The sequence below is a fragment of the Podarcis tiliguerta genome (genome assembly GCF_965153285.1).
Source record: "Podarcis tiliguerta genome assembly, chromosome: 10".
Taxonomy (NCBI): Eukaryota; Metazoa; Chordata; class Lepidosauria; order Squamata; family Lacertidae; genus Podarcis; species Podarcis tiliguerta.
In genome coordinates, this window is record NC_139543.1 from 37,567,244 (window position 1) to 37,592,368 (window position 25,125).

Here is a 25,125-nt window from a genome sequence, read left to right on the forward strand (position 1 = left end):
TGGCTGATGGATGCTTCTCTGCTAAGTCAAAACGGTGCCACAGGCCACCGTGAGGACCTCCTGAGCTCAGCCATATGACCCAGAGCACCAAAGCTAACTGCCTCCTTCCTCAGATTAATGGGATGAGATCTATCATGTCAGTTTTGCTGGAATCTGGAATGTTAACATTAACATTACATTAAAAATAAACTTTCCTTTTCCAAAAGACTCAAGTTCTAGTCTAGGAGTGAGATCCGGCCGGCATTGCTGTTTAAAGTTTTTATTTTTAAAGCAAATCCCTTGTCCTCATTACATTATATTGCAGCCAGCTTTTGGGAGGGCTTGTGAGTGCTCATTTAGTTCTAAGCAGATTCAGACACCTGGAAGTTTGCAGCATACAGCCTAACTCTGCAAACTTTGTACCCTGGTTGGGTACAAACCAGGCAATTAAGGGCCAACCACCAAACAGCCAAAGTTTGTAGGACTTTTACTTTCCAGTACTACAGTACTACAAAGACTGTCAGAGATCAATCTACCCTGCAAATAGGTATTAAATCTTTTGGGGTGCCTAAGATCTCAGGCTCCCAAAATTAAGTGCTAAGTGTCACATAAAATACGGAGCCTCCCTGTTTCATTCTTCTTGAGCAACCAATGGACCGATCTACCAAAGTGAATTTTCCTGATTCCCCCCTCCCACCTTATTTCCTTTCTTGCATCCACTGCATCCTTTTCCCTATTAGATACACATGAAAGGCCTAAAATGGAATGAGCCAAGAGAGCAGCAGGTACCGAAGGAAGTTGGCAGGAAAGTAAGCACAGCTTTGCGATAAGGGGGTGGGGAAAGGAAAGAACCAGTTATGTGAAAACGTTAAACAAAACCAAGTGTCATATGCACAAAGTAGACACAACTTCTGCACACTACCCATTCCCTTCAAGTCACACTTTAAGCAGCTTATTGCAATTAGCAATAAAAAAATAAAAATAAATCCCAGAGCAATTATTTTCTGGTTCCTTTCTCTGCAAACACCTTCTGCCTCATATGTAAGATACACTGCCCGCCACTTGGGCGCAACTTGGGAAGCAGTACTGGAAGAGGGTTCTAATAAGCGCACAGAGCCATGTATTAAGCAAGGCTGGACAAGGAGAGAGAAATGGAAGTGTATTGGTGGTGACAGATGCGAGTGTACGTGGAAGGGATGAGCACAGAACGGGAGGTTTGAATGAAGTTGCTGCAAGCCAGAAATAAGCAGCAGCATGTCTCTCTCCCAGCAAAATTTCAGCGGGGACAGGTTCCGTGCGCCTGCTTGCCAACCTGCTTATCTCGTGTGTGCATTATTCACACCATCTGTAATACATCATCTATTAATAGTGCCCTATCAGTGCAGCAAGGAACTTTCCCTCGAAATTGCACAAAGGACAGTGCAGATAAGGAGGAAGGAACAGATAAGGGCAGCGTCTCGCTGCGCGAAACTCGGGAACAGCGCTGTCGTGGGGAAGGCGCCTTGGCGAGCAACGGACGCAGTGGCTCTGGGTCAGAGCAACCTGGCAGAGGGCAAGCTCATCATCAGCACATCCCAAGTGCTTTAGGTCGATGCCCATCTGCTGGGAACCCAGATAAGACTTCCATGTCTGTGCCACCCGAATCCACGTGCAGGAAGTTAAGAGCTCCTGCTACTGTCAGCTCAGCATTCAGCGTGCACTCCGACAGCCCCGGGCAGGTCTCTCTCAGTTGAGACAAGTGCCCGAGGAAGGAAGGCAGCGCTACTCCGGCCTAAGAGCGGGTTCTCCGAGTTCCCTGAGCAATTGCTCTTTTCTGAGTCATCCGGAGAGGAGACCATCTCCCCGCCGCCGCCACCTATCCGTGCAAAAATATATACCACAAGAGCGCATAACTTCCCCCGCGCGATACTCACTTGTGCCTTCTTCATAAGGAAAGAGAGCGCTGCAATCCAGCCCCAGCAGCGGCGTGCAAACTCCGTTTAGCTGATGTGTAGCTCCTGCATGTTGCAAAGGCACCTAGTCCGCGCATTGGGCTTGCCCGGCGCCCTCGGTGGCTGCGCGTCTCCGCTCGCTTGCTTTCTCTTTTGCCCCCAGGCACGCAGGCGGCGGCGGCGGCGCTGCTTGGCTCTGCACGGCCTCGGTGCTCTCGCAGCAAGCAGAGGCGGGGAGTGAAGCCCAAGCCGTCCTCTGAGCAGGGCTTTTATAGCTCCGAGCTGCCTCCCGCAGCAGCAGCAATCCTGACAAGGAGGACACGCCTTTCTTGCGAGGCTTTCTTTGCCAGGGCGGGGGAAGCCCTGGGGAACTTCAGAGAGATGGAGCTCTCAAGAGCAGAATCAGGCCACCAGGCTACAAGAGGGAGGCTTGCGCTGTCTGTCTGTCTGCCAGGCGGGCAGAAAAGAAAGGAGGGAAGGAGGGAAGTTATGGAGACGGGAGGGAGAGGTGGATTAAAGAAGCCCACTGCACCCTCCTTCCACATCACCTTCCCTGTCAGCATAAGGGTCTGTCATATGTCATGAAGCAGTTGATTGACATTGATCAAGTGCTCTGGGCGATTACAAGGCCCTTGATGGCACATACAGCAGTGTGTGTGTGTGTGTGTGTGTGTGAGAGAGAGAGAGAGAGAGAGAGAGAGAGTTATTATTCGCCCTGCTCCAATCTGAGGCTTGCCATAAAATCTGGAGAAGAGGCGGAAGAGGCCCAGAAGACATTAAGAGGCAATTACAAGATCCAAGGTGAATGCTTGGGTACATCTGATGAATCAATGGATTCAAAATACAAGGAAGGAGATTCTGACTAAACAGTAGGAAGAACTTGCTGTTGGAAGGTGGAATGGGCTCCCTCAGAAGGTGGCAGACTCTCTTTCATTGGACGTTTTGAAGCCAAGGTTGGCTGTCTATCTGTCAGGGATGCTTTAGTTGTGATTCCTGCGCTGTAGAGGGTTGGGGTAGATGACCCTTGGGATCCTTCCAACTCTACAATTCTATGATTCTGTTATGTCATAATAAAAGGTGAGTCTTGCAGGGGCCACAAGACTGTATTTCTCCCCTTTTTTGCCACAACAGCCTCTGAAAATTATCGCCATACATACACAGTGGAGGCAAATGTGGCCCTGCCCTACCAACTTCAGGCTGCCCTCATCCAGCTCCCGCCTGCCTGTCTTCTTACTGGCATCCAGTCCAGCAAATAACACTGACTATCAGTTTTCTCCTCCTCGATCTCAGTGTTGCTCTTGCAGAACTCAGTAACAGGGAGGATGGGGACAAAACTGGAATTGTTTGGCTCTGCTCATCATTGGCCCAGGCTCCACCTACTGTTGGCATACCTGACTCCCACCCTGCCAGCCCTGATGGTCACCAGCTGCCACTGGGCAGACTTTTAAGACAATTCAACTCACATACACTGCTCCAGAGTCAGGTAGGTAGCCGTGTTGGTCTGATGCAGTCAATATATGTATATAGATGTGTGTGTGTGTGTGTGTGTGTGTGTGTGTATCAAACCTATCCATTCTTAAGGAAATCAGCCCTGAGTGCTCACTGGAAGGACAGATCCTGAAGCTGAGACTCCAATACTTTGGCCACCTCATGAGAAGAGAAGACTCCCGGGAAAAGACCCTGATGTTGGGAAAGATGGAGGGCACAAGGAGAAGGGGATGACAGAGGACGAGATGGTTGGATAGTGTTCTCGAAGCTACCAGCATGAGTTTGACCAATCTGCGGGAGGCAGTGGAAGACAGGAGTGCCTGGCGTGCTCTGGTCCATGGGGTCACAAAGAGTCGGACACGACTAAACAACAATAACAAAACAACAACATATATATATATATATATATATATATATATATATATATATATATATCTATATATATCTCCAGTAGCACCTTAGAGACCAACTAAGTTTGTTATTGGTATGAGATTTCGTGTGCATGCACACTTTTTCAGAGACACTGAAAGAGAAGTCACCAGACCCTTCTATATAGTGAAGGGTGGGGTTTTTCTCAGGAGGGTAGTAGGAGATGGGTGATTGACTCAATTGGTATGGTAAACCTGTTGACAACTGTTAATGACTGCAATTAGTCCTAAAGCAAGGGATAGTATGCAGATGATTAGCATATGCAATGAGACAGGAATCTAATATCTCTATTAAGACCAGATCTCTCCATAGTTTTCAGTTTAGTTGTAATTCAACAACTTCTTTTTCAAGTTTTTCTGAAATTCTTTTGTAATAAGACAGCTGCTTTGAGATCCGGTTGAATGTCCTGCTCCAATAAGGCCATTTTTACAGCTTTGTTGCCCCTACATGTGTACGGTTTATACTGGTGAAAAAATGCATTCCCCACCCCCATGGGAAGTAATTGGCTTTCTTTCCCATGTACAAAATTGACTCATGTACAAAATCAGTAGCAGAGGCTCACATTCATTGTAAGAGCAATTTCACACGTCAGGCTTGATATATGGATGTAAAAATATGCACTGGCCAGAAGGCTCACTTCAATCTGTACAACAAAGAGTCCTCTTCCGCTTTCTCTTCCCTGTTAAAAATCTAAGCACCCTGTGAAAATGCTCTCAAGGGAGAGCAGTGCCTTAAGGATTCCGCCAACCACTTCCTTTTCTTTCAAGTGTGTTTGAGCAATGGGCATCCCTTTAAATACAGTCGTACCTTGGAAGTAGAATGGAATCTATTCCAGAATTCCGTTCGACTTCCAAAATGTTCAGAAACCAAAGCGCAGCTTCTGATTGGCTGGAGGAAGCTCCTGCAGCCAATCAGAAGCCGCGGAAGCCCCATTCACAAACCCAAACACTCACTTCCAGGTTTGCAGCGTTCAGGAGCCAAAACGTCTGAGTACCAAGGCGTTCGGGACCAAGATACAACTGTATACCCATTGAAATAAAGTCCTTAGTTTCAACGAATTTACTTTGTGTGTGATTAATGGTGTGTTGAAGGTCATTGGCACACTTAAGATGGCATATGGGTGGACATTACCATCCCACAATACTTGGAGAGTCCCCCATTCTGAAAGGTGTATAACCCATTTTTAAGATTATTTAACCTGTAGCACTTACCGTATCCTATAATGCCCTTGCCTAAGAGTGTTAAACAGTGTCCTGGGGCAGGAGGTGGATTAGGCCCCTCTCCAAAAGAAAATTATAGCCTATGGACCCACTGATTTTGGGTGCAGCAAAACATTAACAAATAAATTTAACACTGTGCTGAAGTGGGAAGAGAGGTTTACATTTCTCCATGCAACCCAGCACTCTGAGGGAGAGGCAGATCATTCCCTCCCTAGTCACCAGATTCATCATTTTATGACAACCTCCTAGCTGATCTGCACAGGTTAGTTAAGGAGTGGGAACTGTGCACATGCCTGAGGGTATGTCTGCAAGAGTATAGGGCAGTGCCAGACCGTGGCACCTCAAATTTCAGTGGCGCCCTGTGCAACACCAAAATCTGTCCCCCTACCTCTCGTCTTCTGTTGAACTTCATAGCTGCAGCACCAGCAGCGGCACCTCAGAAGCTCTGTGCCCAGTGTGACTGAACTGGTGGGGCGCCCCTAGATTCACCTTTGTATGGGGTGGCCACTGCCCCTCAGAGGGTTGGCCAAAGGTGAATGCAGTCCTTGGGTCAGAAAAGGTTAGCCACTTCTCCTTTAACTACTTTGTGAGGCTTATATAGAGGCATGCCCTACACACATATTCCTTTGCAATTTTTACAGTGCAAACTTAAGGTTGATAAGGAGAAACAGTTATGAGCTAGTTTTTTTCCTGAGTGCATTAACTTGGAGTGCAGGGATGAGATATTCTGTAGCTGATATTCTGTAGCTGATTTCCCCCCAAAAAAGTATCGCTGGGTTGAGCTTTAGAGAGGAAAGGAGGTCCACACCCACCTTCTTCAGAGATAAGAGAGGGAACTAATGTTTTGGGGGTGGGGAAAAACATTTCCTCTAGAAAGAAAGAGCATGCCATAATTTGCTGAAGGTGACAAGACCTTTCTTTTTCTAATTCACATTTTACTCCCAGTCCTGCTTAATGCTAAGCAAGTGTATAACAATGATTCTGCCTTTGAAGTGCAGACTGTGAGCATTATAAGCACACAATGTAATATTGTAATGTATCCCCAATCTCTAAAAAAAGCGCTCCTGTTCAGAGTCTCAGCTACCTTGTAACCAACACCTAATTGACAAAGTAGTCGTGTGTCCTACTTTACAGAAGACAGTCCACTACTTCAGGGATGAAGAACATGCAGCCTCCTAGAGGTTGTTGGACACTAATTCCTTTCAGCTGTAGCCAGCAGTGCCAATGGACAAGGATGGTGGGAGCTGCAGTCCAGCTATATCTGGAAAGTCACAGGTTCCCTACTCCTGATCCATTTGAAGGGCTATCCAATCAAGTTTGGTTTAAAGAATGGGGCAAAAGGTAGGTATAGATAAGCTCTCAAAGTCTTCTCCACTGTGGTGAGATGTATTGTGTTTCTGTTTAAATCACAGTGATTATTTCCAAATTGGAGGGGATGTTGATTGCTTCCATGTCCCTCTGTTTTTTCCTCCCATCTTCAACTAATTTCACAAACCATGTTGCTCCAACTCTCTCTCTAGCTACTTACTTTTACCCTAGTTCACATCACAGCCCCAAAACTCTACTTCAGACTCTGGCTTTCTCCATCTAACTATCTCTGAGTTGAGGGAGGGGTCGCGCCCATTTGTTGTCTCAAACAGAGCCCCCTTCCCTTTGTTCTCTTAATGGCCCATCACCCAGCCAATCAACTCAACACAGGGGCCAGGCTTATATTTTAACACTTGCTGGATCCAGGGGTTAGAAAGGTCTCAACTCTCCCCAGCAACTCATAACAATACTTTTATAATTGTATTCAAACTACAGTACAACCAGTTAATTACTGACCAAGTTATCATGAGGAGGGGGCGGGCATCCTCCATCCATCACACTATCTCAGCTCTGCTGTCCCCACACATTCACATGCAGATGACAATTCCAAACACAGAACATGCATGCAATCTTATTTATGTAGGCTAACACTGTGGGGTCAATTGCTAAATAAAATATTGCCTGGTGTACCTAGGCTTTAATGTACACAGGCTCTAAGTGGGATAGATATGCAGGGACAGTGCATTGCTCTGTGCAGTAAACTAGAAATGGAATCACCCAAACTGGCCCTGAGTCTTTTACAAATCTTGTCTCTCTAGAGCAGCGGTTCTCAACCTGTGGGCCCCCAGATGTTGTTGGACTACAACTCCCATCATTCCCGAGCTCTGGCCTTGCTAGCTAAGGGTGATGGGAGTAGTAGTTCAACAACATCTGAGGACCCACAGGTTGAGAAAGGCTGCTCTAGAGCATGGGTAGGCAAACTAAGGCCCGGGGGCCAGATTCGGCCCAATTGCCTTCTAAATCCGGCCCGCGGACGGTCCAGGAATCAGCATGTTTTTACATGAGTAGAATGTTTCCTTTTATTTAAAATGCATCTCTGGGTTATTTGTGGGGCATAGGAATTCATTCTCTTTTCTTCTTTTTTTTCAGAATATAGTCCGGCCCCCCACAAGGTCTGAGAGACAGTGGACCGGCCCCCTGCTGAACATGTTTGCTGACCCCTACTCTAGAGCAACTGCAGCACTGATTGTGGGTGATCCAAAAGTTCTGCCTCTACTGGGATTGGCGGGTGTTAAATTCAAATGTGGCAGTTTACCTATACCTGTTGTAGTCACGATTTGTACACCATCTCAAAACTGGCTGATGAGCTGAAGCTTGACATTTAGCGTTGCACTGGTGAGTTTAGCGTATCTTTTCTAAAACTTTCTTTCTCTAATGCTGTTGGCATCATGGCTGTGTTTGAAATATGAACAAATTCCTGAACACAGGAAGCTCGAGTCTCCCGTGTTTAGCCAATTCAGCACCTCTCAGGTTTCCTTGCAGCCACTCTTCTAAGCAATATTTATTTTTATTTTCTCACACAAAGGGTTGGCCTCTTGTGTTTCCAGAAACTTTGTCGGGGGGGGGGGCATTGCGGGTAGAAGGCTGGTATTGATATCCTCTCTGAAATGAAGTCCACAGAGATAGCAACATCATGTTCTTCATGTCATTCATCTGGTGATAATGGTGTCTGTAGCAGTGCTGTTGAAAGACTATCTGCTGTCATTAGCTCTTTCCCAGGGAAGTGTACTGCTTTATAAGGGAATTTTGTCATCCTGAGATTAAATCTTTGGATCTCTTGGGAGAAGTTTGTGAAGAGATTTGACTCTAGAAAGGACATAAGTGGCTGTTTGTAAGGTGAATGTCAAGCCGGAACTCTGGGAACCTATGGGAGCTTTTCTCCCAATATTAATTGCCACTAAATGTGAAGCATGGAGGAAGCACAGATTTTTACGTCAATCAGGGCAAGAGAGAGGAGGCAGGGAGAGGGAACTTCAGGCCCTCCAAACAACACCTTCCCCTAGGCCACACCTGCCACCAACCATCCTTCATGTGCCAAATGTCTCTTGCATGTCTGGATGGAAGATAGAAAGGGATGTGCATATGCTCTATCTGTACACAATTTATATTTGTTGAGTGGACTAGGACCTGGGAGACTAGCAAATTCCCCTCAAATATTGCCTGGAGCTGAGAGGCCACTACCTGCTGTTTCACCTTCCCCCACAAAAAGCCAAATTGGAGATTCTAATTGTTCAAAGTCAAACTTCAGGCACGGGTGGAGGAAGAGGAGTGCCGGGGGAGCACACCGCCCCTGGCAGCGCGATCCCCAGGGTGCCATCATGGCTGCTTCCCTCTGCCCATGCTGGGTGCCCCACCCCCGCAGGTGGTGAGCTCCACCCCCAAGACACGCGCCAGCCCCGCCCCACCTGCTCTCTGCCCCCCGGTGCCGGAGCATGACGCTCCGCCACTGACCTCAGGCCTAGGTATGGAACGTGGCACTCCCAGCCTCTCTGCCTGAAGCTCAGGACTGCCCTCAGGATATGTCTTGGCTGTGTGCCAGTGCTTTGGCCAGCTTGCAATGTGTCCTAGAACTGTCGTAACGCCCCTTCCTTACCTTGATGGAGAGGGGCATCGGTGTAGAAATTTCTCACTTTTGCATGCAACAGAAGGTAAGTATTACATCCATTGTTCCTCCTCTTTTTGCCTCTGGTTCCACCCCCTACTAGCACGTGGCCTCTATGAGGTTGTCGATGAAGGAAAATGGCCCTTTCAGGTCTGGCTCGCTTACTGAGATATGGGTCTTATTTATGTAATATGCAAGGAATCTAAATTGGTTATCTCCTGATGCTAATCATTTCTCTGAGAGGAAAAAGTGTTGTCGCATTCTTGATGTTAACACACAATGTTGAAAAGGCTTAGAAATGGAGGTGCTTTCTTTTGTTTCCCCTGATTTATCTAGGAGAAGGGTTACAACCAGGGTTTTTTTTCCCAGCCGGAACTCACTGGAACTCAGTTCTGACATCCTCTTAGGTAGGCACCATTGCCATTATAAGAGAACAAGGGAGGAGTTTGTGGTGAGTTCTGCACCTCTTTTCATAGAAAAATAGCACTGGTTAGAACTATATAAAAGTAAAAAAGGTAAAGGTAAAGGACCCCTGGACAGTTAAGTCCAGTCAAAGGTGACTATGGAGTTGTGGCGCTCATCTCATTTTCAGGCTGAGGGAGCCACCATTTGTCCACAGACAGCTTTCTGGGTCGTGTGGCCAGCATGACCAAACTGCTTCTGGTGCAACAGAACACTGTGATGGAAACCAGAGCTCACAGAAACTCTGTTTACCTTTCCGCCGCAGCAGTACCTATTTATCTACTTGCACTGGTGTGCTTTTGAACTGCAAGGTTGGCAGGGGCTCCACCAAAAGGTCTCTCCTTAAATAACTCAGCTGAACATGCTTCAAATCAGCTGAAAACACGAAGGTAAGGAGAGAAGGGAGCAGGACTGGTGCACACAGGGACCCGTGCCCCCAAGCATTCAGCTAAAAGCTACTACAGACCTCACTGATAATACTGAGCCCTTTGAGGGGAATATATTTATGTAACCACAGCTCTTGACAGGAATGCCCTCTGCTGCAGTGGGAAGAGACTATCTAGATACCATTGTGTTAATGGGTGAGTTTGCTGTTTGCTGTTCCACAGTTCCAACAGGACATCAGCATCACAGGCTATTCAGTACATTCTCAGAATCCAGTCAGCTCTAGGAAACCTTTCTAGGACTCACCAACCCGACATGTCTCCTTTAGTAGAGAATGCTGCTTCCCATTGTCTGTTACACAATTCCCTTTCATAACTAGCTGGCTCAGAAGAAAATATTGAATAATGTAGTAGTAATGCTTATGAAACTGAATGAGATGTGTGAGAAATCTGACACTTATCTACATGCTGCAGGGATGTTTACCATTGGAAACAACATTGTTATGAGTTTGTTGGTGCCAGAGTTTGTCGGTGCAAGACACCAAAAATTCCTGGATTTATTAAGTTTTGGGGTTTAACCAATGCTTGGAGTATTAAGATGAGCCACCAGACGCTGAATTTAGCAGTGTCAAAATACAGGCTGAACCAGTTTTTCCGTTTTCAGGAAATTGTTTGAGATATGGGACATCAGCAAAGCAGAGACTCTGTGTTAGTTAGAAAATTGGAGAAGTCCCTTACTGAGCTCTAAGATCGTTAGTCAGAAGATAATGACAGAGTTTTAGTTAGGAGAAAGTTTTTATGATTTCATTTGGCTGTGGCATGATTGAGGGAACAGGGTGTCAGTCTGTTAAACGTGTCAAGCTGGAGAAGGCATCAGAATAAAGTGCGGCTAAGTTTGGATCCAAGGTAGCAGCAGTGTGAGAAACAAGACCCTTTTGGAGTGCAATGCTAAAAAAGCCCCTCTTTTGTAGGCTCAGGTTGTATATAAACCATATATCATAAAGACACCACAGTCTCTACTGTGCCTCAGTTGCTGAGGAAACACAAACCCTGTGTTTCCTGGAACCTGGAACCCTGGAATCTCACACTGCCCAGAGATGGATGGCATGTAACACTGGTGTCAGAGTGGGATTTGTGTTTCCTGGAGAAAAGGCCTGAGAGCAAGGTGTACCTGAGCCAAAATGAAGGGAAGGATAGCAGCACTCCTTGAGCAGCTTGAGAGAAGGGAGCAGTGACAAAGCCTCCTGTTCAAGCAGCAAGGCCAGTGGCCTGATAGAACATGCCAGCTGCTGACAAAGTAGATGAGAATCCTCTATGAAGATGCCTGGTGAGGACATCAAAAGTGACCCAGTTAGACCAGGTGTGAGGCAGCCATATGGAAAGGGTGGCTGAGGAGATGGATGGATGACGCTGAAGAGCTGCTGGCTGGATATGAAGAGCTGCTGCTAATTGATGTCTCTACTCCCTGGGAGCCTGTTGTGGAAAGCGGGCAGGAGGAAGAAACAACATTCTCTGCTGTGCTTCATTTCCTAAGGAAACATGAACCTTGGGTAAGTGCTTGGCCCCCTGGAATCTCACACCACTCAGAGACTGGGGTGGCATGTAACAATATTTAAGGCAGTAAACAAGCATGAGCCTATAAGGATGGCACCATTGAAAAATATTGTGCCTCTTAGCCTAGTTGAGATAACCAAGCAAGTGAGCTTAGTATAGCCTGATATTATTTAAAATTCAAAATTAAAACAGAATTGCAATCTTTAGGGTCAAAGGCCAGGGTGAAAAGGTGTACCTTCAGCATTCTCACAAAGCCATACAGTGAGGAAGCCAGATGCACCTCTGTGTGGCAGGTGGGGGTGGAAAGCCACAACTGAGGGGCTGCCTCAGAAAACGCCCTCTCTTAGGCCACTCCACCCCTGATCTTCTGAGCATAATATCAAGGAGTTGGTAAACCTTCCCTTCTCCCCATGCCACAGTCAAAATGAAAATTCACCTCCCCTGCCCTTTAACAATGGAAGCCTCCTTTCCAGGGTTAATAGTTTTAAGAGAAGATTTCTGTTTGAGCTACAGCATTTGAGGAAATCCCTGGGTAGGTACTGATGCCCAACTGACCCATGTGATCAACACTGTGTTGCACATTAGTTCTGTCTGTATCATCCATCATACCAGAATGTTCAAATGACGCACACGGCACACTGGAACAATGACTGGTGGAAGCAGTTACGTTCCACACACAATTTACAAAAGTGTTGGCAATTTGTTATCCTGAAGCACATTATTTTTGCTTAATGAAGTACAAAGTTCTGCCACATCAGAACTTGGGGAAAGGATGATGCAAATACTGTTTTAATTCTATTGAAGTCAATGGAACTAAAGGCAGTAGAAATTGAATGCAGTTTGTTTCACAGAGATGTTGCTGCCTTTAAAACTCTCAGCGTTTACTTTAATAGGGATACACTGGTTTAAAACAAAGCACCAGCAATTAAATGTGCTAACTCTTATTAATTGCTTGTTAATTAAACTGTTGGCATGTTAAGAGTGCAAACATCTATCATCTTCACAAGAGCACTTCAAGGTAGCTAGATTGTTTTACTTTTATTTTTCTTATTACATTTTCCAGAACACTAAGAACACCTTGGCTTTCCAAGGTGATCTAATGATAGTATTTATGGAGTTCGTTGGGTTTTTTTTGTGTGTGTGTGTTTTAGTATTGAAAGCATTTCACATACATTACTATGATTCAACCTCTCAAAGTTGTAAGCTAGGTCAACATTATTATCTCTTTAGAAAAGATGGTGCTTCGGGCTGAGAGATGGTACCCCAGCTAAGCCCACTGGTTAGAGTGACCATCTAGCCTACTGTACAAAGGCCAGACCTCTATTTGAAGGACTGTCCAGTCCGAATCTAGTTTTAAAGATAAATAACTATTAGTAGTATTTATACTTACCAATGGTCTGTTCATTGCAAAAGGGGTAGAAATGGGGAAAGTGCCTTATTCAGACTAAATGGGATATTAAAAGGGTCAAACATCCTATATTCATAATGCTTCACTGTTGCTACACATTTTGTGACTTTTAAACTCTGCTGGGGTTCTCTTACTGAAGAGTGCATTTAGACCCATGCTTTGGATCTAGGGATCCAGCCAATTCTTTTACCGATTACCACACATAGACAATCTATAGATTTCATCCATCACATTTGTGGTAGGACAGGAAACAGAGAGTCAGAGAGAGAGAGAGAGAAAGGGAGGGAGGGAGGGAGGGAGGGAGGAATTGGCTATCTTTGTGCTAAGGAATGCTTGGGTCATGTTAATGTACTCTCTGCCAATTCGTGCCAACTCCTTCATGGTGCTTAAGGTTTATTTTTAGCTGTTCTATGGCTCCTCCTAAGAGATGAACCTGTTTCAGTATTAAAAACACACAAAAACAGCCTCTAGCTAGATTTGGTTTCTGTTCCCACGTTGACTTCTGATGCTCAGTTCAGGATGAACCAACAAAATGTTGCATCGAGGAGAAAACAAAATGTATTTTTAGAAACAGGTGTCAGTGCTTCTTGATTAAAGATATGAGTTACTGAAACTCTATGACCGTATATGTATGTCTGTATGTATGAACTAGAATTGTGATCAAGAGCTGAAAAAAAGAAACCCGAAGCAAAGGGGAGCAATCCAGATTGGGAGCAGTAAAGTCCAGAAAGAAGTTATAGTAATCACTTAGAAATAAACTGGGACACCCACCAAATTTGATAGTTCTAAAAGGAGGAAACTGAATGATGTAATCCACAAATGGCATTAAGGCTGTGAAAAGAGACAGAAGAAGGTGTAACCATTGCAGACGAAACCCAAACACCTAATTTATTTCTCTATTCTTTCTTGCTGGAGAGGAAAGGGTCTGGAAGGGGACTCCCCCTATGTAGTCAGCTTTCCTCAGGAGTTGCTCTACAGACTGACCTTTCTAGGAGATAAGAAGCCACAAACTATATGTGGGATATATCGTCTGTTGAAAATAATACCTAAAGTGAGAATGTGAAAGAGTTGCTGGTTATTGTTGTTGTTCACATTCTCAGATGGTATGGGAAGATGCCGTTGTGTGTGTGTGCCTGCCATAAATTTTTGAGAAATCATTTTGTCCATTATTCTTGAATCTAGAATTTGAAGAGAATCTGTGTTCTCCTCTCATTTAATTTACAGATCCCAGTGCTTCATTTTTCTGCAGGGGAAAAAAATAGTTACTTAAGTTCATTCATAGCAATGATTGTATACCAATTGCAAATGCAATGTTAGGCAAGCTTGGAGTTTGCAAATTGAAATTTAATTTTTTTGTGCTTATTAATTTTCCTATATTTTTCCCTGGAAAATGCCTCCACAAATATATCCACCTTTAGACTCTTGTTAAAAGTGCAGAGATCAGGACAGAGCCCAGAGAGCGGGTGTGATGTTGGGCACAGAGCCAACAGCAAGGTCCTGCTTCCTTTTAATCATGGTGCCTCTTCATGCAAATAAGATGCAAAGGAGCACCTAGTCCCCAATTTCCAGATGGAACCAGTGAACCATGTTTCCTGAAGTCCATGTTCTCCTCGTCCTAAGACTGTAGACCAAAACCTTTGCTCTAGCTCCATTGTTGCTTCTTAAACTATATCTTTTGCATCGGGTAAGAAATAAGTACTTGTCTGTTAGATGACAGGGCGCTGTCGTTCATAGTACCTGAGGGCAGCCAGTTAGCTTAGAGGGCACTGGGTACACAAACCTCTGCTCTCCAGCAGCTTGTTTCTGCTTCCTGCTCCTGTAGCATCTGTCACCTGAGGCCATTTTCAGAGACAATTGTTCTCAGAGTCAGCCCCATGTACTACATATTACAATAGCTAAGCTGAAAAGCCATCAAAACATATCAAGCAGAGATGACACACACACACACACACACACACACACACACACACACACACCATTTCCAGAATGGTGAACAGCTGGTGTATTACCTTTGTTTGATGTAAATTAGGTGTGGGGCATAGAATGTGGTTGACAGGCTGGATCTTGAACTTCCTCACCCTCCCACTTTGGGAAGGGGGCAAGGCTTTCAGTGATGGCCTCCATGATGGCAGGTGGCTCAACTTCAAAGAAGAGATTTGGCGACACACTCTAAGGATGCATACAGACACAGAGCTTATTGCATTCATATTTTTGGATGTAATGGTAGCATTTCTCTCCCAGTTTCTACTTTTCCTTTTACCTTGCAGTACCTGTTGGAACTGTAGCTTTTTGATTGATAGTCTGCCATGTCATACTTAATTTCACTCACAGCAGTGGGTGTGGTGTGACACAGCAGCAAATGTCCTCAAACAATGTCACCACCCTTCACCCTTTCTGTGCAATCACACTTCTGTTTCCCCATGATTCATCACAAAGTATGCCAAAATGCCATCCAAAACTTCCATTTCAGGAGTGGTGAGACAGATCCATAAAAACCATGGGAAACGTACAGTGCAAAACTCCCACGATATTCCAGGTTGTAGGGGCTGCAAACAGATTTTGTTCTGGAAACAATAAGCTTCTGCTAAATTCTGCTAGATTTCCAGAGGTGGGTTTTCTGTCCTGAGCAAGATCACATAAAATGGGGGAATTAATAGGGAAGAAAATGTTGATAAGTTCCCGCTGCACTCCGAAGACTTCAGGGATAGCCGGCTGAAGCCTCCAGAGCGCAGCAGGAGGTCCCACTGCGCTCCGGAGGCTTCGGGTTTCTTTTGCTGAAGCCGGCAGAGCAATACTCTCCTGGCTTCAGCAGAGAGGGAGAGCTGCGCAGCGCCGCTTCAGCCAAGCGGGAGGAGAAATGGAAGGGGCTCCGTTTCTCCTGCCGCTTCGCTGAAGGGGCGCTGAGCAGAGAGGGGGAGATTTTTTTTTCTTGTTCTCCCCCTCTAAAGCAGGGTGCGTCCTATGGTTGGGTGCATCCTATAGAGCGAAAAATATGGTACAGCCAGAAATAGCTCTGTGAAAAGCTGAAATTTTCAATTGCTTATGTGAAAGCAAAGAATATGAGTACCTCATATTTGTGTGGCTGATAATATTCATGTGTGCTCAAAACAGTCACTGTAAAACCTAGTACAGTGGTACCTTGGTTTACAACCATAATCCATTCCGGAGGTCCGTTTGTAAACCAAAACAGGTTGTAACCTAAGGCACACTTTCCCCAATGGGGCCTCAAAAAACAAATTGTTTGCAATCCCCCCAAAATGGGTTGTAATCCAAAAAAGGTTTGCAAACCAGGACACGTACTTCCAGGTTTGACATGTTTGTAATCCAAAAAGTATGCAAATCAGACTGTTTGCAAACCAAGGTACCACTGTACCATGATTAACCAATTGCCCAGGTGGACACCACAGTAATAGATGTTATACTTACATGGACTTTGTGTGGCTTTACCCTGGGGCAAAGCTATGCCTATAAGGCAGAATTTCACCCTTATTTACAGAGAACTTAAAAGAAAAGTAATCATGTAGCAGAAACTCAGTTAAAGAATGCTGTGAAAGTTAAAAGAGACCTATCAAACCTGTTCTGGTCCTTGTAAAATATTTAAAGATTGAGTCAATGATGAAAGATTTTGCAGAGCCTTAAGTATTTCATCCAACCACCCATTGCTTTTCAGCAAAAAAACGGTTTTCAAAACCTGAGAAATGGTTATATTTTCCTCCCATATTTGCACATTGCATCTTAACTACTTGGCTTGGGTTTACCGATAGTTTATATCTGAACAGGCAAGCCTTGTTTTCTATGTAGCCCCCAATCATCTCATTTTGATAGTTTAAAGGTTTTTTTGTGGTTCATAATATACACATAAAGGAGAATATACTTCTCCTATAACCATCGTATTAGGATCTAGTTCTGCTACGCCTATGTAAATTCTAGAAAAATTCAATATTAATTTCAAAAATTGTAATAAGGTGAAGCTAAATTCCCATTGATTTAAATTGACTAGATTTTCCTGTTGATGTAAGGAAATTTGTATATTGACCCAGAAAGGCAAGTCTTCTAAGACTTGAAAAGGCTTTCCTACATGTGATCACTGCTACCCACCTGCTCACTTACAGGAAAAACACTATTTGAAACAGTCACTCTGCTTCTCCTTTAAATGAAGGAGAATAGGGGCAGCTGCTTCAAACAGTGCTTTTGAATAAGGCTTTAAAAGAGCCCCCACCCTCCTATTTGGGCCTGACATCGGAGCGTGGTGGCTGTCTTAAAGCCACTGCAGGTCCTCCCACACTTCCCTTTTAACCTTGTTGTCATGGGCCTCACAGGTGTGTGGCCCCACCAAAGTACCACATTTGACCCATGAGGCCAGGCCTCATGGGCTGTGGAGGCCACATGTGGCTTGCGGAACCCAAAAGGTTTTCCCACTCCATCTTACATTCTTAATTCAAGTGTGCTTTGGCTTAAATCGTGAAGCAGGGAATCCGAGTATCAACATCCAAATTTCATCTCTTCACATTTTAACAGGAAATGTTGGAGTCTATAGATTTTGCTAATACAGTGGTACCTCGGGTTACATACGCTTCAGGTTACAGACTCCGCTAACCCAGAAATATTACCTCGGGTTAAGAACTTTGCTTCAGGATGAGAACAGAAATCGTGTTCCGGAGGCGCGGCAGCAGCAGACGGCCCCATTAGCTAAAGTGGTGCTTCAGGTTAAGAACAGTTTCAGGTTAAGTACGGACCTCTGGAACGAATTAAGTACTTAACCTGAGGTACCACTGTATGATGTTTCAAGCATCTTGCCAGGTATCATTTTAAGTAAGTCACTCATCATTATTCACAGTTTTCCAAATATCCTCAGGTATTCCGAGAAGCCAGAAGACGTTCCAGGAAATTCACAGGGCTCATTTGCCTATGTACTACCAGAAGCAACTGAGAGACAAACCTGTTACTGAAAACAGAACATGTAAATTTTAATATAATCTGTTTTCAGTAACAGGTTTGTCTCTCACAGTTGCTTCATTATACTAAATTTTAGTATAATAAAGTAGCAAGTTTTGTATAAATGAAAACTATATCACGAGAGAAAAGTTTTTTTTCTATTTGTTGTTGTTATTGATTTTGTTCAACAACTAATATATTTTCAGTCATATCTCAGAATTTATTTATTTTTTTAAAAAAGCTGAATAAAACCATCTGCTTTTCTTCTGGTCATTGGATGTGTGGGAATAATCAATTTTGCAAAGGAGATATTTGCTTTCAACATTTTCCAGTTATCCACTGTCAGACATTGCATAATGGAAACCTGGTGGAGTGGAGAGAACTGTTAGGACATGGTCATTTCTGGATATAAACTCTATAGGAAGGCTACGAAAGGAAGTATTGGAGGTGGTGTCAGTTGGCCTCTGTGAATAGGATGCTGGACTAGATGGGCCTTGGCCTGATTCAACAAAGTTCTTCTTAGGATCTTACACTCTTGATTTTTGTCAGAAATTTCATGATGCACTATTTCATGTGGAATCCTTCATCCAAGATAATGGCCATGGTTTTTGGTTTATTTAACCTTAGGATGGTGAAAGTCGCAGCATTTCCAGTGCAGAAAACATCTCATTATTCTAGTCAGACAGAATATTGCTACTGCCCTGAAAACCACTTCTGAGACTTGTTCAGTGTGAGCAGGCAGATGCTCAAGAACATCACGCTGACCTTATTTTTCATTCTTAATTAAAGCCTGACTTGAACAGTCAATTGCAGTGTCACATACTTGATTCAAGATCAGTCCAAGACGGCAGGTTTTAATGTTGCTATAATCACGCAGGAATATGACTCCAAGACGAACATCCAATTCCAATTAATCTTGCATAAGGAAGCGCAGGCTGAAATGATTTAGGAGAAAAGGGAAATATGGACACTTGGCTAGCTTTTAAAGGAGTTTAGACAAATCCAAGGGAAGATGAAGTTGTCAATTATTATTTTTAGACACTATGACTGTATACTACCCTCCAGTATTGACTTCTATATGCCAGTTGCTGGGAACAGGGGCTGCACATCATATTTTGAAGGTGTCCACCCACCAAAGCCTTGACACTGGCGTTGTGTCGTGACCTCTGGGTTCCGACAAGATCTCACCAGAAGCTGCTACTGTTGCTGTTTCTCTTTGCTTCTGCAGTGCCTTCATGGTTGGCACCTGCCCTTCCCACTAGAGAAGAGAGGAGAGGAGCTGCATAAATGGTTTCTGGTGAGATCTCATACGGCCTCCCATGACTGGAGACGTGGGAAGATGTGAGAGCCCCATGAGATCTCACCAAAATCCCCAAACTGCCACTGCAGCTGTTTCTCCTTCATTCTTCAGTGGCAGGTGGCAGGCCGAGGAGACGCAGTGGTAGCAGTGGCTTCTGGCAAGATCTTCACAAAATCTTGTGAAGATCTGCAAGACCTCACTGGAAGCCGCCACCACTTCTCCCCAATTCTCTGGCAGTGACAGGGTTGTGGATGAATGAGGAGCCACCCCTGAGAATCCACTGCCCAAGATGGCTGCCTCAGTCTACCTCATGGACAATACAGCACTGACAGGGAATCACAAGTGAAGAGAGCGATGTTGCACTCAGGTCCTGCTTGCAGAATTCCCATAGACATCTGATTGACAGCTGTGAGAACACAATTATGAACTAGATGGGCCTTTGGACCAATTTATGGAGAGTGTAGGGTGGCGGGGAAAGTGAGATAAATTTTCAGTACATCAGTAATTTAAACGTTAGGCCCTTCACCAGTCTGTTTTCACATCAAACTTTATTTATTTAGAATCATTTATTATTATTTTCCAAACTGTATTTCCAGTTCTCCGGGGAAAAAACCTTAAGTGCTTCAGCTTCTTATTAACATCTATTTGTTTGGGTTTTTTATTTTTATTTTATTATTATGTATTATGCATTTCCTTTTTTTAAAAAAAAAAAGTATACTATATATGCAATTGTTTTAACCGCTTTATATATGTAACTGTTTTCTGTGTGTTATTATATTGCAAATTGCTTCAGGATGCCTCTGGGGAAGTGAATAATAAATGAAAAAAATAATGTTTTTCTTTTAAAAAAACTCCTTTTCAGTGGTAGACAGCCAAACCTGCAATATAACTCACTTGCTGGCTACAGATAAAGTAAGGCATCTCCTTTCTAAATTAAGTACAACTATTAGTTCAGCTACTTACTTATTTTGCAATGCAATGCTACACACTTTAAGTTATGATGCAATCAAAGATCAGAACTTTCAAATCTTGTTGATTTCAAAAGAAGATGAATGTAAAGCCTGCCTGGGCAGACCAGCTCTATACTCCTGAAGTGGGAAGGGGACACTTATAGTGATCTAGTGGTGGTCTGATATGCACCTCCCTTTATACATTCACTGTGCAGAAGTGGGAACGGGGAAAGTGTTGCAGAGAAGAAGCCCAACCACAGAATGGAATACGCACACTCCAGCCGTGCCTCTGGTGTCCCTCGCAACACCATAGGCCGCCAACAAGCATGAGCTGCAGTGAGGACAAGAGCGGCAAGGAAGGAGCCCCCCCCTCCACTCAGAGTAACAGAGGCAAGGCCTCCGAACACCTTCCCACCTTCCCACCCCATCCCATGCACAGCATGCAACCAGTGGCATGGCAACAATAGACTCTCTTCCACTGTGTGTGTTTCCATGTCAGGCCTGGGAGTTGCCAGAAAGTCCTATACACAATGGTTTGAATCCCCTTTTACCATGGATCCCTGCAGACTACTACTACTACTACTACTACTAATTTATTATTTGTACCCCACCCATCTGGCTGGGTTTCCCCAGCCACTCTGGGCGGCTTCCACAGAAACCAAAAATACACTAAAATATCACACATTAAAAACTTCCCTGAACAGGGCTGCCTTAAGATGTCTTCTGAATGTCAGGTAGTTGTTTATCGCTTTGACATCTGATGGGAGGGCGTTCCACAGGGCGGGTGCCACTACCGAGAAGACCCTCTGCCTGGTTCCATGTAGCTTTGCTTCTCGCAATGAGGGAACCGCCAGAAGGCCCTCGGCACTGGACCTCAGCGTCCGGGCAGAACGATGGGGGAGGAGACGCTCCTTCAGCTACACTGGACCAAGGCCGTTTAGGGCTTTAAAGGTCAACACCAATACTTTGAATTGTGCTTGGAAACATACTGGGAGCCAATGTAGGTCTTTCAAGACGAGTGTTATGTGGTGTCGGCAGATGCCCCCAGTCACCAGTCTAACTGCCGCATTCTGGATTAGTTTACTGACTAGGACAGAGGAGACATGAATTCATGCTCCACTCCTCTTTTGATTGCCAAGCCAGCATTAGTCTGGTTGGAGGTAAAAGAGGAGGAGCTCTTTGGATTCAAGATTGACTGTGCAAGCTCCACAGAGAAGCTCTCTGCTCTTTTACCATAGCAACAGACAGAAAGGAGGGACTTTATTGGGAGTGGGCACTCCTGCACATAGCAATAAAAGACATAGCTATATATAACATTTGCATGTGTTCATTGTAGTTCTGTTTACTGAGGTATATAATTTACAAGCTATTGTTATGTGGCCCCTGAGGCAAGGAGATAAGTAACTATACAGCCTTTAGAAGACATCTAAAGGCAGCCCTGTATAGGGAAGTTTTTAATGACTGATGTTTTATTATGTTTTTATATATGTTGTAAGCTGCCAAGAGTAGCTGGAGCAACCCAGTCAGATAGATGGGGTGTAAATAATAACAATTGTTTGATTTTATTTATTTATTTATTTATTTATTTATTTATATTATTGAATAGGATGTCCCAATTTTCTTCAAAGAAATGTTGGAAGGTATGTAACGTCAATCCCAGGGTGGGTTACAGCATAGTGTGTGTGTGTGTGTGTGTGTGTGTGTGTATGTAACATGATAAGGTTACCAGATGTCCCTGTTTCCCAGGGACAGTCCCCAGATTTACAAATCAGTCCCCTGACAAAATCCATCTATTTAGTAGAAAATTGAAAAGTGTCCCTGGATTCATTGAAAAAAAATCTGGTAACTTTATAACATGTTCAAATAAGCAAACTGAAAAATCAGACTACTGCAACAATGGATTACAGTAGCATGAGGGTGACAAAATATCTCCTCCAGTCAAGCTAACCAAATGCCTGCATAAATAAAAAATGTCTTTCCCAGACACCTAAAACCCACCAGGGTTAAATTTGAAATACTGTATATAATATAGTTTCACAAATTAAAAACAGTCACTACAATATAAATAGAAATACACCATATCAGATAAGACAGTTTTGACAATGTGAACCACATACCTGTTTTCAATCTGCTTTCCAGGTTTTAACTGTTGGTGGGCAGCTTCAAGGCCCACCTGCCCTTTCTTCTTATGGATTTTTATCAGGACCAGAGGACCCTTCAAATAGGGGACTCTCCTCTGCATAGGACGAGCGAGAGCCACTCTAAATTAAGCCTTAATTGAGTTCTGTGAATTAACACACACACAAACACCACAATTGGGCTTGGATGAAGAGTTAAATATTCTCAAAGCAAACTTTCTGTGAACTTTGTGCCTCGTTAAGTTAAAAATTACTCTCAAATGTCCAATTTAATGGAGGAATCCCTTGAGAACATCTGGGTTACAGGTGCTGGCTGAGGGTGTCTGTTTTTCCCCCTTTCCAGGTTATGAAGAAAAATGAATGAAAAGATATATGTGTGTAGAGACACTTTAATAAGTTTTGAGGTCAATAGTGAAATGGACCGAAACTGAGCTGTGCAACCGATCAAAATGAGGAAGGGGGAAATGAGTATGAGAGAGAGAAAGAAAGAGTGTAACTTCAACCAGCAAGAGAGTGTAATAGTTATAAGCACTGCTTTAAGGTGGAGCTATCTGATTTTCTTAGGGATATTTAAGGAATGCTGTATGACATACTGTGTGTATAATGTTTAAGTATGCCACCTGCAGACGTCATAAAATGACCTCCTGTACCTGTGTATTCCCTCTTCCTGAAGTGCTCAAGATGCCTGCAGCTGAATGTGGCATAAAAGAAAGTACGAAAGTGATAGTGAACACCACTCTAATCTTGAATGTATTACCTTCCTTATTGGCCTCTCTCCCCTGCTTGGGGGTTCAATTCTCACCTTTTGCCCAGTACATTCCCTCCTTCATAAATGCAACACACAACCCAGCCTCGTTTCCTGTATTAGCCTCCAGAAAAGGGAGGTGCCCATCCCCAGCAGAAACACAAATATCAATGACTAGAGCTCATATTGCTCTCCTCTTTCCTTGCCTGATTCTCCTGGCAAGGGTTAACTTTGCTCCCAATGCTGCTGTTGTTCACTAACCCTTCAACAGCCCTGGTCCTTTCCTACGAGCAAAAAGGCACAATGCTTTGGATTGGCAGGTGGGCAGGGGTACCCACTTGCCAATCATCTGATGTCACCATGGACTCAGCTGATAGAACTTCATTCCTTTGCAACCGTGGCTTGCACAAAAAAGGTTTTTTGTTTTGCAGCCCAGCAGGACCTCAAGCTGGGGCTGCAAAGAATCCATCTTCCTTTACAGGCATGGTTCAAGCTGTGGCTGCAAAGGAAGATTCTTTGCATCTCTGGCTAGAATTCAAGATGGGCTGCAGAGGAAGAATTTGCAGTGAAATTTTGCTGCCCAAAGTTGCCACTTTTAAAATTAGGCAGCTTTCCCCATCACTGCCTGGTTTTGCGCGTGCACACACACACACAGTTCATTTTATGTGCAACTCACTGTTAATGCTAGAGTTTAGCTAGTGCAAGAAGAGAGCTATGGAATTCAATTTTATTTTAGAGAGTGTAGAAATGCCTTGAGATAGATAACGCAGGTATGACTATGGTATGACTATGGACTATGGAGACCGTTCTTCCCATCAGCTAGTATTCTTAAGACATTATTTTAACCGGACAAGCATGCCAATTTGGATTGAATAAAAAAAATCACAGCTGGCTGAAAACGTCTGTCGATGGAAACACCTTATGGTGTGGTTCCTGTTATGGCTGAGAAACATTTAAGGGCTCAAGCAAGGTTTCTTTTTCTTCCTTTTTGGTGGTATGACAAGAATCTGTTCCACAAGGCTAATCATTTGTCCCATTAACCAGCATACATTTTAGACAAGCAAGATAGTCTTTTTTAATCATATTGAATAATCAAGTCAAACTTTGAGCCCTAATTTGCACAAACCGAGAGAAAGAAAGTTTGTGAGTGTCATATAAAAAGGCAACACGTCTTTTGTGGATTCAGTAAAATCAATCTCTTTACAGTAAATCCAAGCAGGCAATTTGATTTACGGATGCACTGAGAACTGATGAGCTTCACTGGAATTAGTTAGCACATTTGTATGATCAGAGCATTTATGCTAGGGATTTAGGAGGCCAATTAGCTACTGTATAGTCAGTAGTTCTAAGTGTACTGGTTCCAAGGAGTGCTTGGACTGCCAATTCCAAGATGTACTATTCCCAAAGTGCTGCTAGGATCTAATTTAGAAAAGTGCTAATTTTGGAATAGTTTGTGCCAGGCTTCAAGGCTTAGTATATCCAAAGGCTAATTTCAGAATGGGACAATATGGAGGAAAGAAAATCGGTGAAGAAATGCAGGAGGCCACTATGAATATAGCTCTCTTCCAAGCCTTTTCAATTAGCAGGAAACAAAAGAATAGAAACCCCCTCAGCCAATGTGTGTGCCAAAGCCATCTTAATGCAATGCTTCCATAGCTCTCCATCATGACCCACTCACTAATTAATTGAGTTGGAAGTCAAACCGCATGCCTTCACATCCAAGAGAGGCGGAGAAAGGAGCAGCCAAGGCAGCTGCCTGGGGCCTCCTGCTGACCGGCTTCCATGCAAACAGAGAGGAAGGGTGACTGGGAAAACAAAATGTGTCAGCTTCGAAAGGACAATACAGAACTGGTTCTGGCTGACTTGATACTACCCAGCAGAGCTAGAAGAATGCTAAGCTATTTTGTGGCACACTGTAATATGGCCTGTCTAATCTGAAGTTTCTGGTTTACTGGTTTAGCAGATTTCAACTGGGATGCAAAATGGCTATGACTGTTGATTCCAGGAAAGAAGTGACCTGATAAAACAAGAGCCCTTAAACAGGGATGAGTAACTTCAGGGCCAAGGGCTGAGACCTCCAGCTCTCCATGCCCAGTCCTCAGGAGTCACCCTGAGGCACACCCCTCACTTCCCTTGCTTCTGTCTCTCCTTGAATGTTTTTTCTAGCTGGATTGTGACCTTGAACTCTGATAAATCCTTCTGCTGGCCTGGGTGAAGGATAGAGAGGGATATT

The 25,125-nt window shown here is 44.0% G+C and overlaps 1 protein-coding gene across 3 annotated transcripts in view; it reads right to left on the reverse strand.

Annotated features, from left to right (window-relative positions):
• The window catches only part of KITLG (KIT ligand), a 97,932-nt gene extending 75,612 nt beyond the window's left edge, over positions 1-22,320 (reverse strand). For 2 of the 3 annotated variants that reach the window (XM_083401006.1, XM_083401005.1), the window contains exon 1: positions 1,893-2,346. In XM_083401006.1, the coding sequence (XP_083257132.1) occupies positions 1,893-1,907 (15 nt within the window). In that variant the 5' untranslated portion in view covers positions 1,908-2,346. Of the gene's footprint in view, positions 1-1,892; positions 2,347-22,126 lie in introns of those variants that run through there. The other variant, XM_083401007.1, reaches the window with a different exon arrangement.
• Between the last annotated feature and the right edge of the window lie 2,805 nt (positions 22,321-25,125).